The following is a 15499-nucleotide window of genomic DNA, read 5'->3' as shown; positions in this document are numbered from 1 at the left end:
AAGATAGGAGTGAAGGCTAATCTATTTGCAGTCCTCACTAAAGCCCCAGGAGGCTGAGGTGGTTTGAGCCAATTCACCTATTACTGCACCAGCTGAAATATACAGAATCTCATTGTGTAAAGGAGTAATAAACAGCATTCCAAGTTCTCATTGATTTTAAAGTAAAGATGCTAAAATGGGTGACAGTTCATTGTGTTCCAGAAACCAAATAATAGATTGGGAAGCAGGGGAGGGGAGGGAATGTGTGGAGAACAGTCTAAAGGTAATGCAGAGATCTATTATTCTGGGGAGGCAACTGATTAGAACACCTAGGAATAAAAAGTCAGTGGGGAATGAAATAAATGTGATTTATTTCCAGTCTTTGATTATAAATGCATGCTGAATATTATAGGCAAAGTGAGAAGACAGGTTAAAAGCAGAATAAAAATATATTTATGTCCAGAACTTTAGCACTGCTAATGCCTTTTATTAAGAGCATATGTTAAACACTTCAGTTAAATGGCTGTGTTTGACTTATTTTCTTATGAACAAGATTTGACTGCTGTAGAGGTTCAGGCATATTGTTGAAGTGGCAAGATACAGCTCCTCTATATGTGCTGTCCTTGCAGGTTGTGACGAAGTAATTCCAACACATGGTGTGAAATGAATGCTTCTGAGTTTTTCATTATTATGTTTGAAACACTTACAGCCTTCTCCACATCTTTATCATTTATTATTGTGGAAATAAAACTCTGCCCATGTTACTCTTCTTCCCCCTCTTTTCTTTTTTTAATGAAAGACGTTTCATTTCATACCTAGTACTTAAGGCTTTTGACATTTTTTTTAAAAGAAAACATATCAAAGGTATTATTCTAAGGAAAATTTTATTTTTATGCACACGGCCTGGAGCATGAGATAACTAGGCAAGAAGAAATCATTCATTTTAAAGCAGTTGTATGGAATGCTATCATCATGCTACTCCCAGAGAACGAAGTACAAAAATTCAGGAAGAATATGTGTGAGTTTTTAATTTTTAATTTCCTCACAAAAGCTTCTTTATTGCATAGACACATGCAAGCAATTGTCATTCATTGTTCCTTATCCCTGCCCTGGTATAACGGAAAGCAGTCCTCATCCAAGGTGATGATGTTCTGCATGTATAATTCTCTACTGGCAGTGTCAAGCTGAGTATGGCTGCAGACTTTCATATTTGCTGGGAAAGTGTCTGCTTCATTTCTACTTGCTTGCAATGGGGGAGATGCATGACTCTGTGGCCACATCAGAGGTACAGAGGGAGGTGCATGTGTTCTATTTTAGATGTTACATTGTGTGAGGATTAGACATAATACTGGGGCAGCATAGATAACCCATATGTTACCATAAATGCACTCTGTCCACACAATCATCACTATTCTTGAGGTTCTCTTCTGTAGTCCAGGATAATCTGAGGACTTTGCATGATAGTTTTGTGAATTACAGAAGCTTTCCATGCCTGGCAAGTAGACCATAACCAGTGGGACCTGCACCAAAAATGTTGGCAGTCTGGAGTCTTTCTTGAGTATTCCATCCCATTTTTTCCATTTCACCTCTCATTCCCAACAGTCAGCAGTCCAAGCCCACTGAACATGTTCATTTCTCATTGTCTTGCTTTGGAGGTTTTGCCCATTTAGCCCCCTCCCCCAAGGCTTTTTGGAGTTTTGTAAATCTTGGGCTTATCCCAAGCATGCTTGTTTGTGGGTGGTGCCATTTTGGCTGCATAAGTAATGGCCTTTGGAGAACAGAGTTTCCCATTAATTGGTATACACAAGTGGGGCCAGCAGCAAAATGTTGCAGTGTGATGTGCTGCCATTCCATTCAGGATTCTAGCCTTTCTGTTCCATTCTCCTCTAACCGTCAGCCAGTGTTCTGTGGCCAATGCTCAGGCCTCATTGGGCTGCTTTGAAGTTGCCCCACCCTTAAGCCTTCTTTTTTACTTCCTCAAGTCTCCTATCTTCCTCTTGGGCATATATGATATCATTCTGGCTACATAAAGACTGCTACATGGATAACTTGAGTTCACTATTAGCTTATGTGATGATTACCTGGCTCTGCCTCATTAGCCAAGCAGTCCTCTGCCCCGATCTTACTTTTGGGGAGAGATCAGTTCAGATCATGCAGCTAAATCAAAGGCAGACTTGGACGCAAATCCCACCGAGTTCAAAAGTGCTTACTCCCAAGGAAGCATACACAGGATTGCAGTGGAGCCCTTGTTCCCAGCGTTTAAGAAGGCTAATGAACACACAACCCTTATGTTAAAAAAACAAAAAAAACAAATATACTTTGTTCATTGCTGCATGCAGGTAAAGCACCACACCTTTTATTGAAACAACACCAGGCTCTCAAGGGAAGTGTTAAAATTAAGGGGGGGAGGAAATAGAAAAATGTATATGGAAAATGGTGAAGAGATTAGAACAGAGACTGGTGGTTAAGCAGAAGTGCCGCCTGTCTGAATGAGGCATGATTTAGGTATCCCTAGAAGGAGAGATTAATGGGCTAAGAAATGATCTCTCGTAGAGAGGAGAGCAAAATTCACACAAGTTATTGTGTATAATTTTCCCCATGACAAGTGTTGAAGAAAATGAAAGCAGGAAAAATCTTCAGTAAGGAAGCCTTTTCCCAGAACGTAAGAAAGTTTTAAGAGCTGGAGAGCCAGATGTCTTGCTAGTGGAGCATGTTCTCTCTGGGCTGAATTGTGTATTCTCAGGGATGGGGACTCTGCAGTTAACAGGAGACATTACATAACTCTCCCAAGTGTCATGCGGAAATCAGGGCCATTTCACATGATATGAGGAAACAGCACTGCTGGGGATTACGCAAAAGGGGGAACACCTGCACCTAGAAAGGGGAAACTTGTGCATTCTTTACTGCTAGTTCCTTGGAACATCCAAAGTGTCTCTCAAATATCTCAGTGGTTCTGTCTATACATACTGAAACCCAGAAATATTTCTGATCAGTTTACTACATTTTTACCGCAACATTAATATGTGACAATGTCTTGTATCACTCATTCCTGCTCTCAGAAAATATTTGAACGTGGCAAACTTAAACCAGTTAAGTATCCCATGCTGCCACACTTCACCTGGTAACAAATCACTCCATGAGGGTGGAGCATCTGCAGACAACCACAATGGCCGGATGTTTACTTAGCAGCAGTAATGAGTCAGACACTGCATTAAATGCAAATAGACATTTCAACCTGATAATATTGTCAATACCAGTTTTAAAGAATCATTAGATCTATTTCATCCAGTGAAGAAAACAATGCAAATATTTATTCAGTTGGCTACATATAGCCCATGTCTTGTACCTCTATATTGAATACAGGTATATTATATGAAGGTCAGTGCTACTGAAATTAAGGATGAGTGGATTTCACCTATTCTTTTCCTTTCAGTGTTCCCTGGTCTCGCTTTGCCTTGTAAATCATGTTTTTTTTTTAAAAAGGTTCACTACCTAGAAACAAAGCCATGTATTTCAGAACTTCAAATTCCATGGAGAAATTTGGCTGAAGAGAATTGAAATGTCCTAATTGAAATGAAGGGGGAAATATCTTGAATAGAATTAAAGAGTTAGGAAAAGTAGATTCATGGTTGCAGATTCTAACTACATGCAACAATTATCTTCAAATATATTACTTTTCTTACAGGTACTGTGAGTTACATGTGAGAGAAGCTGTACATTTAGGTCTGTGTAAGCAAGAAGGAAGAGGCCATATCAAGCCTCTTTGGGAAGTATGGTCAACAATGTCCTTGCACGTTAGCCTGGCCAGCTCAGTCTTTTTCTTTTTCATCTGGACAAGTTCAACCATTCTATGATTATCAGACTTGATGTGGTGACAAACTAAGAAATGCCTAGACTGGGGAATAGTGACGCCTGCATCAGCACAATGCCACAAAACATGATGTTACAGCAGAGGCATTTATTTATTCATCTGTAAGCTCTTTATGCAGCTACACTGGTGTCTTTAGATGCCTCCCACTTTTCTTTCTTGTTGGAATTGTCTTCATATTTGACCTTTAAGAAATTCCCATCCATCTTGGATTCCCTTCTCTCCGAGTATGGGATTTCACCAAGTTAATTCCTTCAGCTTTTCAAAACCAGTCTTTTTAAAGACCAGAGCTGATGTCTGACTACATTAAGCTTTCCCTTGCCTGCGTATAAAGAAACCCAAGAGGTCATGATCACTTCCTCCCAAGGTACCCAGTAATTCCACGATCAGTTGATGACGTCCAGGTCCAAGAAAGATGACCCCCTTGTTACTTCTTCTACCATCTGGGAAATGAAATTGTTGGCGAGGCAGTTGAGGAATTTGTTAGACCTGACATTCTTGGCAGAATTTTTCAACAGATATCGGGCTATTATTCTTTTTTTTACTATGAAAATAGGTTATTAAAATCCTCTAGAAATCTCATTTGCAAAAATCCAAAAGGTTCTAGTAAAATTAAATTTGGTCTGAACAGGACTGTTATAAATGTGAATGTTTTTCATGCACTTATTTCCCTGGAGCCATTTCCTTCGCTGGGTTTTTTTTTCCTTTTAAAAAAAGTACTTTATGTTTGTGAGGAACTCTTATGAACTCAGTTTCCTGTAGCAAATTATACTCATTATTTACATTGCTCAAAGTATGCTAGAGGGCTTGCAATTAAAAAAAGAGAGGAAAGAATCTAGTTTTGTCCCCATTAAAATATAGACAAGCATGTTCCTATCTGAATTAATGTGTCATATTTCCTTATTTCAATGGACTCGCTCCTGATGTACGCTAATGGAAGATTAAAGAGGGGGAGGCGATAACTTTCGAAACTTCACTGCATGTCTTTTGAAAGACTTAACAGTATCTTAGATGATAAGGAGCAGTAATTTTATTTCTCCCAGTTATATCGTAAAATTGAGTTCTGGCATTGGATTGGATTGTATTCCTATGGTTGCCTTCTTCCAGACCCACTGTATTCTCACCTTGTGGCTGCTTTTCGTAAGCTTACTGCATGCTTAGTTTTAAGAATGGCCTAAGTTTATTGTGGTAATGGTATCCAGGTCAAGCCTTTCTCACATGCAGTGTCTCACTGTGCTGAAAACTGCACCTGAGCAGAGGCTTCTCCATCAGGGGGGGGGGAAGAGGTGTGGCAGCAGCTGTCACATAATGTGCATAGCCTCTGCTCTGCAGAAAGGAGCAGCCACATAGCTACAAATTCATGCCTCTTCCCATGTGGTAGCTGTTTTATGTGTAGTAGTAGGACCCAGAAGCAAGGAGTAAAGAAGGGTGCCATTAAGAGTACTCTTAACTTGACAAAAGGCCTTATAAAGCTGTGCCACTTGTCTCTGTGTAGAACCTGGTATGAACTTATATGACCTAATGTTGCCATATAATATTATTCCCATGCTTAGCTATTCTTCATTACTCCCACAGGAGGAGATCTTGTAGTAAAATAGTGAAGGCAAACTGAGGTTTAATGGCAAATCCTGCTTCTCCTTTGTGTAGCAATGATATGCAAAGTACTCCCTGAGAATAGCAACTATAACAGTAAAATATCAATGCTCTTTAGAAGTGCTCAGTAGCTTTTGGCAAAATGCTATTTTTATAAGTCATTACATTAGTTTCTAGGAAGTTCACATTCGTTTTCAAATGAACAATTATTAAACTATAAAACAAAACGGCATGATTCTTAAAGGCGTAATCTCAGGTTTTACAGTTAACTATAAAATGGTGTATTATAATACAAGAAAGATGCTCAGGCTACTAGAAAATCTTTATTATTGATGAAATAATTCTACTGTTTTGTAATCCAATAATACACACATACACACTGTATTTGGACAAATGAACAGGACACTCATAAAAGATCCAAAATGTAGATATATACTTGATATATGCAAAAGAGGGGAACTGGATTTATGTTATGACTGAAGTGCTAAGTTACAATTCATTGAGATTATAATTGTTTCCTTGGGTTTATAGTAAAAGTAAAATATAGAAAATGTCTCCATAAGGCATTCTAAACTGCTGATAAGAGTGTGCTACCATTGTGCATTTGGTTTAGACCCAGTGAAGTAATAGCAATATATAAAATAAGGTATATATTTAAAAAAACTGGTAATGAATTTGTTGGCCTCACAAAGCCAGATTTGTCCCTGATGTCCATATGATAATGGGTTTTTCTAAAAGTAGCTCAAAAGAATGACTCAAAGACAATTTACGCTTTGGGATGAAAGTTCCATTAAATTCCATGTGTTGCCTTGGTTTAGATTTTCACAGAATTGCCCTCTGGCATATTGTTTGGGGATCTCTGTGTCACAAAAAAGGCTGCTGTAACAATTAATATAACTAGGTTTCAAAAGCACTAGACTAAGGAATAAGGAATGGCTACTGTATATAGTTTTGGCTGAATAGGGTGAAGTTAAGGGATGTTTTGCAGGGTCAAAGAGAAGAGAACTATAGGGACTTTTGGCTTCTCTGGAATAGGATAGGATAGGTTGACAAAGTATAACGAATGCACACAGAAATTCTGGTCCCAGTATATCAGTTTCGTTCTCATTTCCCCAACCAGTACACACTCAAAACTGTTTCCTCCAGTTGTGTATTTGAAAACCTCCAGACTAGACCAATGATTTCAGTCCCTATCACTGACATATGGAACATAGGTCAATGCCTTTTACCAGTCCAGACTATTTGTTGATCTAATTCACTACTGCCTACTTTGACTGGCATTGGCTTTCTTAGGCAGAGGTCATTTCACCACCCTCTCCCTGGTCTTTTTAAATGGAGATTCCACAGACTGAAATTGGTATCTCCTGGATAGTTTGAAACAAAGAGGTTTAGGTTCTGAATTTAATGAACCTGAACTGCTTCCATTTGATCACTGGGTGACAACCCACCATGTACTCCAAGAGATGCTGCAGAGTTGATGGAGGAGCACCACAAGCAGCAAATGGAGCAGGCAGAGAAGCAACCAAAGACAGCAGCTTCTGTGACTACACCAATGGCTGAGACAGCTGTTCAATAGACAAACCAACCACAACCAGAGTGGGTGAGCAGTAAGAAGCCTCTTTGGAGAACAAAGTGAGAGTCCATGTGGAAGTAACCTAGAAGCCCAGCTGCCAGGCATCTAGATGGGGAGAGCAGTCAAAGAGCTGAGGGGCTGCTGATTGATTTTTCTACTCCTGGGGAACCTGTCATGGGAAGGAAGGTGTAGGAGGAGAAGGGCTGGCAGGCAAAGCTGCTTCAGTTTGGTTTCCCCACTTCCTGGGGGCCTGCTGTACAGAAGGAGAAAATGGGGATACCTGAGAGTGTGCAATAAGTGTTGCTAATTATAAATGAGCTTTCTGCCCCTTGGGAGCCTACTGGGGAAAAGAGGGGGCAGGAGGAACCAAAAACAGAAAAGGGGAGCAGACAGTTCCAGCCGAAGTAGAAACTGTTAAGCAAGATAGTTTAGGCATATGGACCCAGGCAAAAAACTTAACTGTGTACAGTAGATAGCCATTTATTTAGCAGGGAATGGAAACCTCTGTTGTTGCTCTGTGTCTATATACTCTTTCGCCCTGCATACTTGCCCAATTCATCAAGAGACAGACCACTGCAAGGATCCAGAAAACTGAAGAATGTAACCTGCTTACAGAAAGTAAATTCATACAGAATTTTTTGCCAAATATCTGCATGTAACAAAAATATAAAAAATGCATATTTACAATTTAACACAAGACCCATTTTCTACTCCCAGAAATAGTGCCACAATAAACCGTGGTGAGGTGGTACAGGCAATTCTTCCATTTGTGGCTGAAAGTGAGATTGTAGGATAGTAGAAAAATATTGACCATCCTTTGTGACTCCCTGGCAAAATCTCTGAATACACCCTGATTATCTCTCACCAAGACAATGACACTATTCTCTTCTCTGGTGTCCTGCTGCCAGTCAGAATTGTGTCAGAACAGCAGTGTCAGAGTAGTGTGCCTTTAAGCTCCTTTCTAAAATGCTCTAGAGCAGAGCAGTGGATTACAAGACCGGACAACACAGCACCCATCCAATGTGTGTGCAGGTGTTCTGGTGTGCATGCATTTCACATACAAATCATTCCTTAGAAAAGTTCTTGGAAGATATATTGTTCTTCTATAATAAAATGATGGTAAGTATTTGATTGATTTGTATAAAATGTCACAGAAATTGCCAAGTGCTAACCTCCTGAGGTAGTAAAGTACAGAGCATTAGGTAGCCTGCCAAACTGCCATGTCAGAATTAATTGCACATCATATTATCAGCAAGAATGATACAGGCTAAGCCACTGTTGATGCATTCTTTTTTCAGGCTTATTGTAAGTGGTCTTAAAAATGCCCCAGAGCAATAAAATATTTCACTAATTTCCATGATCCCTGCTCTTGTATGTGGAAAAGCTACAGATAGTTAAACATTCTGTCTGCACAAGGCCACATTATGTTTAACTATGGTTAGTGATTAACAGGTTTGTTAGTTAACCCTGGTTAAGAACCACCCCCCTCTCCCAAGCAAGTCTACAGTAAAACCATGGTTTAGTCTAGGAGACATCAGCAAGGAATGCTTATCATCTTGCACCCATTATGGTTTTATCAGGGCAGATTTAATACTTAACTAACCAAAACTTGAACATTTGCTTCAAACCATGGAATCAAACTTTGGTTTGTAGCCAAACCAGGGTGTTTGGATGTAACACTTAAGAAACCATTGTTAAGTGTTGTGGGCTGGATCCAGGTTAAGTTAGTTGTACTTAGGCTCCACTGAAAGCAATGGGACAAGGTAGTCATTACTTAATTTAAATACCACTGATTTCAATAGGAACTCAATTCAACTAACTCTCTGGATACAACTCATGGTCTTCATAGGGCTTACATGGTACATTCAGTATCTTTGAAGTCATTATTCAGATGCTTGTTAGAAATGTTAGGCCTTGAAATCAATTGTTGCTTCACTAATATCATTTCCAAATGAGATTTCATTTAATAGTAGTATTCTGTTACATAGTGGAATACTCTACTCTTATCGTAATGTTTTTAAAATCTCTTTGCAATTTGAAATAATGAAATGTTGAATTGAACTGGAAGCTTTATAAACTTATTTAGGCTATGGCTCTGTCAGCAACAGAGAGACCTTCCAGTAGGTCCTTTATTAGCGCCTCAGTGCTGCCTTGGCACTGTCCAAGCTGCAACAAACAATCCATGGGAAATGTAGTTCTCATGGATTCTGCTATCCATTTCACATTGATCCATATGCCTAAGATGCTGCTGCAGGATCCAAGGGAAGCCTCTTGCAAGAGTTCCCATTATAAGACCTTGCTGCCACCAAGGTTGAGGGAACCAGCAGAGTTGCATCCATAGATTTGAGGGTGTAAACACAACATTCCCCATGAAGGGGCCGGGTACCCACTTTTTTGTGCCGTGGGGCCTGCTGACATCAGGCGCACGAGCGCCCACAGCCCCAGGCACCCACGATCCTGGGACTGAGCAGTTTTCTGCTTGTCTCATGCTTTCTAGGAATGGATTCGGGATGTTTTCTGTTTGTTCCACATCTTTCCTCAGGAAAAGCTGCTGTTTAGCACCGAATCAGAGCAAACATCAATCTGCAGAAAACCCAATTGACGTTTTCTCCAATACAGTGCTAAGAACAAGTTTTCCTGAGGGAAAGCAGTAGGACAAGTGGAAGTCTAGATGAGCCCTCAGGCTCAGTGGCCTTGTCTGCCTGGAAAGTGTCCTAGAAAGCATGAGACAAGCAGAAAACTGCTCAGTCCCAGGATCGTGGGTGCCTGGGGCTGTGGGTGCTCGTGCGCCTGATGTCAGCAGGCCCCACGGCACAAAAAAGTGGCAGCTACAACATGCAGGAGAAATGCAGGGGAAAGCTGAGCTCAGAAGGAGCTGAGGTTGCATTCATGGGTTTTTGCAGTCACAATCCATGTGAGATGCAGCAGCTGAATCCTTCCTATAGACCCCTTTTCTCTACCACAGCACACACGGTACATATCTGAACGGATAAAACCTTTGCCTGAGAGTATTCTAACTGCATTTCTATGATACTGCAGAATGCTACTGGGAAACATACAATGCATTAATTGTATATTGCAATTAATGAATGTGTGCATAATACCTATGTGCTCTCAGGCCTGAGGACCTGGCACGGCTGTTCAATGCAGAGTGCAAATAAGTGTGGATCATCTTTTACTTCCTTAGAAGAACAGGCTCTAAAAGGGGAGTTCAGGGGAAGGATTAGTCTTCAAGACAAGGGCTTAAGCACCATTCACAGCATGCAGGGAAGCACTTAGCTCTGGGTTCCCTTCATGAGCCTCAGTGAAAATTGCAGGTGTTCAGCACCATGCCTAGTGTTTGGAGATCATAAGCAGCTATATTAAAGCTGAGTGTTTATTAGTATTGTTATTAGCAAGCGGCATGCAGGATTTAGTCAGAAGTTGGGCTTAAAAGCTTCAATGCGGCACTCAGAGGTTCAGGCCACAGCAGGCGTGGAAGCTTCATGGATTTGTAATTGGTTAGTGGGTGAACAGAAATAGGAAACGCAGCAAGGGACGTAGGTGTTTTGTTGAAGAGGGAACACGGGGGCAAATCTTCTAAAGGCTGCAAGAAAAAGCAGTGTGATTTGTATCCATTGGCGGTGCTGTACTTGCTAAGATTAAGGGAGAACAGAATAGCTCAAAAGAGTTGCCTGTAACTGGTCCCTGTCACTGTCTGTGTGGGCTTCGATGGTGATAGTGTGTGGGCCGGAAATAGGGAGGAGAGGTAAGGGATTATAATCATTTAAAAGTCCCAAAAGCACAGGTGAATAACCTGTGGACTCCCATCATTCCTAACCATTCTGGCTGGGGCTGAGGGGAGCTGGAGTGCAGGTCACAGGCTCCCCATGTCTATACTGTCTTAGCCTCTGAGGGCAGGCAAATATCCTTGACTGGCCCTATCAAGGTTATTTCCCTGTTTCCCCTTGCTTCATGGTGTACCAGTATTTTTTTTAATTTAGCCTTCTAACTTGGAGGCCCTTTAAAACAATACCCTACCTGCATGGAAGCTGTTTTTTCATTAGCACCTCCTGATAAGCTGGGGTAATGTTTAAATGATCCAACCATAAAGAGAAAGGATGGTTCTGTGGAAAGGAGCAACCTTAGGCCCCTACCCCACATCACTGATAATTTATTTTTGAGCTTTTGTTCTCTAGATGTTCACAAGTAAATAGCTATGGAACAGCTAGGGTGGTGTTTAAAGGGGACTTTGGTACCCTGTACTCCTGCCCTGTAAGAGGAACAAAGTTTTCCAGTTCCTCAGGAAAATCCTTTGTTTTCATGGCCTATTCCTGACCAAGAGTGGCTCTGGAAACAGTGTCCCTACCATATACTATGAGGGAGCAAGGGATGCTGCCTTATACTGCGCCAGACAATTGGTCCTTCCAGCTCAGCTCTCTGGGGTTTTCAGACAGGGGGCATCCCCATCCCTACCTGAATATGGCAGGGATTGAACCCAGGACATTCTGAATGCAAAGATGCTCTACCACCGAGCTTTGCTCCTCCCACAACATCCTAGCGATGCTGCTGCTGGGATGCTATTGTGGCTCTGCCAGAGCAGGCAAGCCGCTCCTCCTCCTGATATTGCTACCATTCTGAAAGGGTTTGTCTCTTTGCAGCAAAAGATGCACCATGAATGCAGAATGGAGACTGCCATTTTATAATAAATTATATTTAAAACGTTTAGAAAATTGGCTAAATGCTTATTACTAGAGAAGATTTACACTTATCCCCTGAATTTCCAGCATTATCTGACATAATGCGGTCAACAGGCTGACACTTGTTCATTAGAGAAATCTTGTTGCTGCTTTCCCCTTAAAAATGCAAGGCATTTTTTTTAACATGGCTTAGCAGCAGGCCCATTTCAACTTCAGAAGTCTCCTCCTCACAAACATTCCATATTCAGGATGAATCCTCATAGTAATAAAAATTAACCATCTTTTACATTGTCATCGTTTGTGGTCTAGGGTAGACTTGATGGCACTGGTGCTTCCAAGGGCAGCCTGACCAGATATAGGCTATCAATGGCAGAGGAAATATTTATTTTTCCATGTATAAGACGAGGTTTTTTGCTTTTAAAAAATTGGGGGTCGTCTTGTACACAGAACAAGGGGAATTTTTTAAATATTTAAGCATATGTCCGAAATTTTGGCTTGGTCGGGCTGAGGCCGTCCCTCCTGCTGCCGTCCCCCCTTACCCCCCTCCCCGGGATGCCTGCTGGTGACTGACTCGCCTCCTGAAGCCCCTGCTGGCTCAACCACCAGATCAAGAGCAGCTGCCACCACCGCTGCTGAGAGCTGCCTCAGCTACCTCTCCTTGCCCTTCTTTCCTTTTTTTCTCTCCCCCTCTCAAACTCCCACCCTGCCCCCAGCCCGCTCACCACCTTCCTCAGCTCAGTTTGCACGACTGCATTGCCTGATGCAGAGTGGCTGATGCCTTGCCCCAGCTCTTCCTTGGCATCCTGCTTGGAAGCCTGCTTCCCCACAGCAGCAGGTGTCACCGGGGGGGGGGGAGTGTGTGGTGCCCCAGTCACTGCCTTTGCTTCTGCACCACAGTGCACTGCATGTAGCTCATGCTGGAAACTTTGAGGGTGATCGCCCCCCAAAAGATCAATAACTTGCCGCCGCCAATCATCCAGCTTTTCACTTCTATTTTAGGGTTTCATTTTCTTAATTTTGGGTTAAAAAAATAGGGGTCATCTTATACATGGAAAAATACAGTATATATTTGTACATTATAGTGCAGATAGTATATAGGGTGCAAGAGGATAGGTCTTTGCCCCCAAGGAGCTTACAATCTAAAATATGGCACATGTAGGTTTTAAAGAGGCAGCTGCAAGGTAAGATATGTAACATCACACAGGTGTTATTGAGTGCAGTTCCAACGATACAGAGAAAAGGCAGAGTTGTTTGAGGGAGCAGGAGTCCTTTCACCAGAGATGGTGGAGGAGCTGAAGGTCATTGACAGGGATGAAAAGAGATATAAGAGCAGAGAGATAAGAGAGGTGAGGCCAAGGTGGACTTAGGAGGCTAAAACACAAAAAGCTGATGCTGTATCCCAGAGTAGCAGGAAGTCAGTACAGGAGTTTAAGAGAATTTCACATGTTTAGAAAGAAGTTGCAGCTGTGGTGGTGGAGTACCGTATTTTTCGCTCCATAAGACGCACTTTTTTCCTCCTGAAAAGTAAGGGGAAATACCTGTGCGTCTTATGGAGCGAATGGTGGTCCCTGGAGCTGGATTGCCCAGGGGCCAAAAGCAGATTGTGTTTTTTATTTTACAAAGAGAAAAGGGGGTGTTGAAAGGCCCCCGCTCAGCAGCTGATCAGCAAGAGATCGGGAGAGAGATAAGAGTCCCGGCTCCCTTTCAGCCCCGCCCTCCATTGTTGAATGTGCTGCAGAGGGAGGCTGTTTGTTTCCCCAGGACATGTGACTGGCTGATTAGATTATCTGTCTGGAAACAGTAGAAATGGCTCCCTTTCCTTTAGCAGCTGCAGAAATGTGAGTTAAACCCCATAAAAATGGGGCTTTTCCTCTTTGCTTTTCCCCCTTTGCAAAAAAAGCTGCAAAACCTTTAGCTGATCCTCAAAAAAAAAACAACCCAGGGCTTTTCCCTTTGCAAAAAAGCTGCAAAACTTTTAGCTGATCCTCAAAAAAAGGCCATTTGCCTTTGCAAAAAAGCTGCAAAAGTTTTAGCTGATCCTCAAAAAAGCCAGGGCTTTTCCCTTTGCAAAAAAGCTGCAAAACTTTTAGCTGATCCTCAAAAAAACAAAAAAAACCAGGGCTTTTAGAGGAGGAAAACCAGAAAAATATTTTTTTTCTTGTTTCCTCCTCTAAAAATGAGGTGCGCCCTATGGTCCGGTGCGTCCTATGGAGCGAAAAATACGGTATTTCAACTGTGCTAGTGAGATTATGAGATTAGGCAAAACTTCAGTACTTGAGCTCGGTTCGGTAATGAGTCTAGAGTGGTTTTTATGTTAAATGTTTGTATATATTGTGTATTTAGGCCCACATAATTTTAAACATTTTATTCAGGGGTGGCCTGACTTCAGTACTGCACAATCTACTCTCCCTATTTTATTTTTTTACTAGACTTGTCATGGTTCACTGATGAAGTTGTCACATACCCAGTTAAACCCTCAGTCCATCCAGCTGTAGTATCCACACTGACTGGCAGTGGCTTTCCAAGGTTTCAGGCAGGGAACATTCCCAGCTTTACCTGGTGATTGAACCACGGACCTTCTGTATGTCAATAAGATGCCCATCCACTGAGCTGTGACACTTCCACTTGAGCTATGGCCCTCCCTAATAATTAATCTGTTTCAAGTAATCTTGAGCATACACACTTGCTTAAAAACACAAAACGTCTAGTTGGACCAGGTCAAGGCCCACCTCTCTCAGCAAGAATCTGGTCAACCAGAAGTCACCAGCCATTTACCAATGACCCATCACTTAAAGACAACCTACTTTCTTCCCATATCTGGTTTTTATACAGGCAGGGAGCACTGATTAAAAAAACACCATGCAGTTCAAGGAAGAGTACCACATTCTGAGCCTCCGTTTTTATATCGGTTCAGCCTATGATTGATTCAAGGGTTTTTGAAATTATGAGTGACTGGTTTAATGCAATATGTGACTATATCACACCAACAATATTTTGGAGGTAGCAGGGGACAGATAAGACTGTCTGATTACTCTGCATGTGCATCAAAGCAAGGGCACATCCTTCCGTTGACACACAATTCTTTCTCCTTTCTTTGCACTTCACCCAAAGATGACTTTGCCTGAGGAGTTCCTTACCTTAAGATTGGCACATGCTGGTAAGTCATTGTTGGTGGGTATTTCATTGTTGGTGTTCTCGGGTCCCATTATCTTAGATCTGTAAGCTGTCGTAGTTAAAGCTGTGGTTGTCTGGACAGGTAGTAAGGGCTGCCACACATTCACGTCTGTACCATTGCCAAAGGCTTGAATTGCATTTTCTGCAGAAAAAAATTACAGAACCAATTCTGTTTATGAACAAGTAGTTTAAAATGGACAACACTACCTCAACGACATCCTGAAGGGAAATACCCTTACAACGTTAAGTTTGCGGGTCACAGATTTATTTTCATCTGACAAAGGAAAGCAATGCTTTTAATAATAATAGAATGGTTTAAACTCAGACTTACAGGCTGCCTTTTTAACATGCCAGCATAGAGCCGCATCAGCAGTGGGATTGCTTAGGGCACAAAGGCACCGAGTGTGGAATTTACACAAAATATTTGTACATCTGTAGGCGGTTGAAAACCCAATTTATGCTACAATCCTCAGTTCCAAGGGAAGACTGGTTGTTAATTGTAGTTCTGTGAGGGAAACATAAGGCTCAGCACTCTTAACAAAATACAGCTCCCAGAATTCTGTGGTGGAAGCCATGACTGCTTAAAGTGGTATGGTGCTGCTGTAAATATACAGGGTAGATGAGGCCTAAGGC

The 15499-nt window shown here is 41.7% G+C and overlaps 1 protein-coding gene across 1 annotated transcript in view; it reads right to left on the bottom strand.

The window, feature by feature from the left end:
• GFRA1 (GDNF family receptor alpha 1) overlaps positions 1–15499 on the bottom strand; it is a 179197-nt gene that overhangs the window by 14900 nt on the left and 148798 nt on the right. The window contains exon 7 of the mRNA XM_033149568.1: positions 14830–15008. Within this exon, the coding sequence (XP_033005459.1) occupies positions 14830–15008 (179 nt within the window). The remainder of the gene's footprint in view (positions 1–14829; positions 15009–15499) is intronic.

This window comes from Lacerta agilis, chromosome 5 (assembly GCF_009819535.1).
Source record: "Lacerta agilis isolate rLacAgi1 chromosome 5, rLacAgi1.pri, whole genome shotgun sequence".
NCBI classification, from domain to species: Eukaryota; Metazoa; Chordata; class Lepidosauria; order Squamata; family Lacertidae; genus Lacerta; species Lacerta agilis.
The sequence above is the reverse complement of the archived record's forward strand: the minus strand, read 5'-3'. Positions and strand labels throughout refer to the sequence as shown.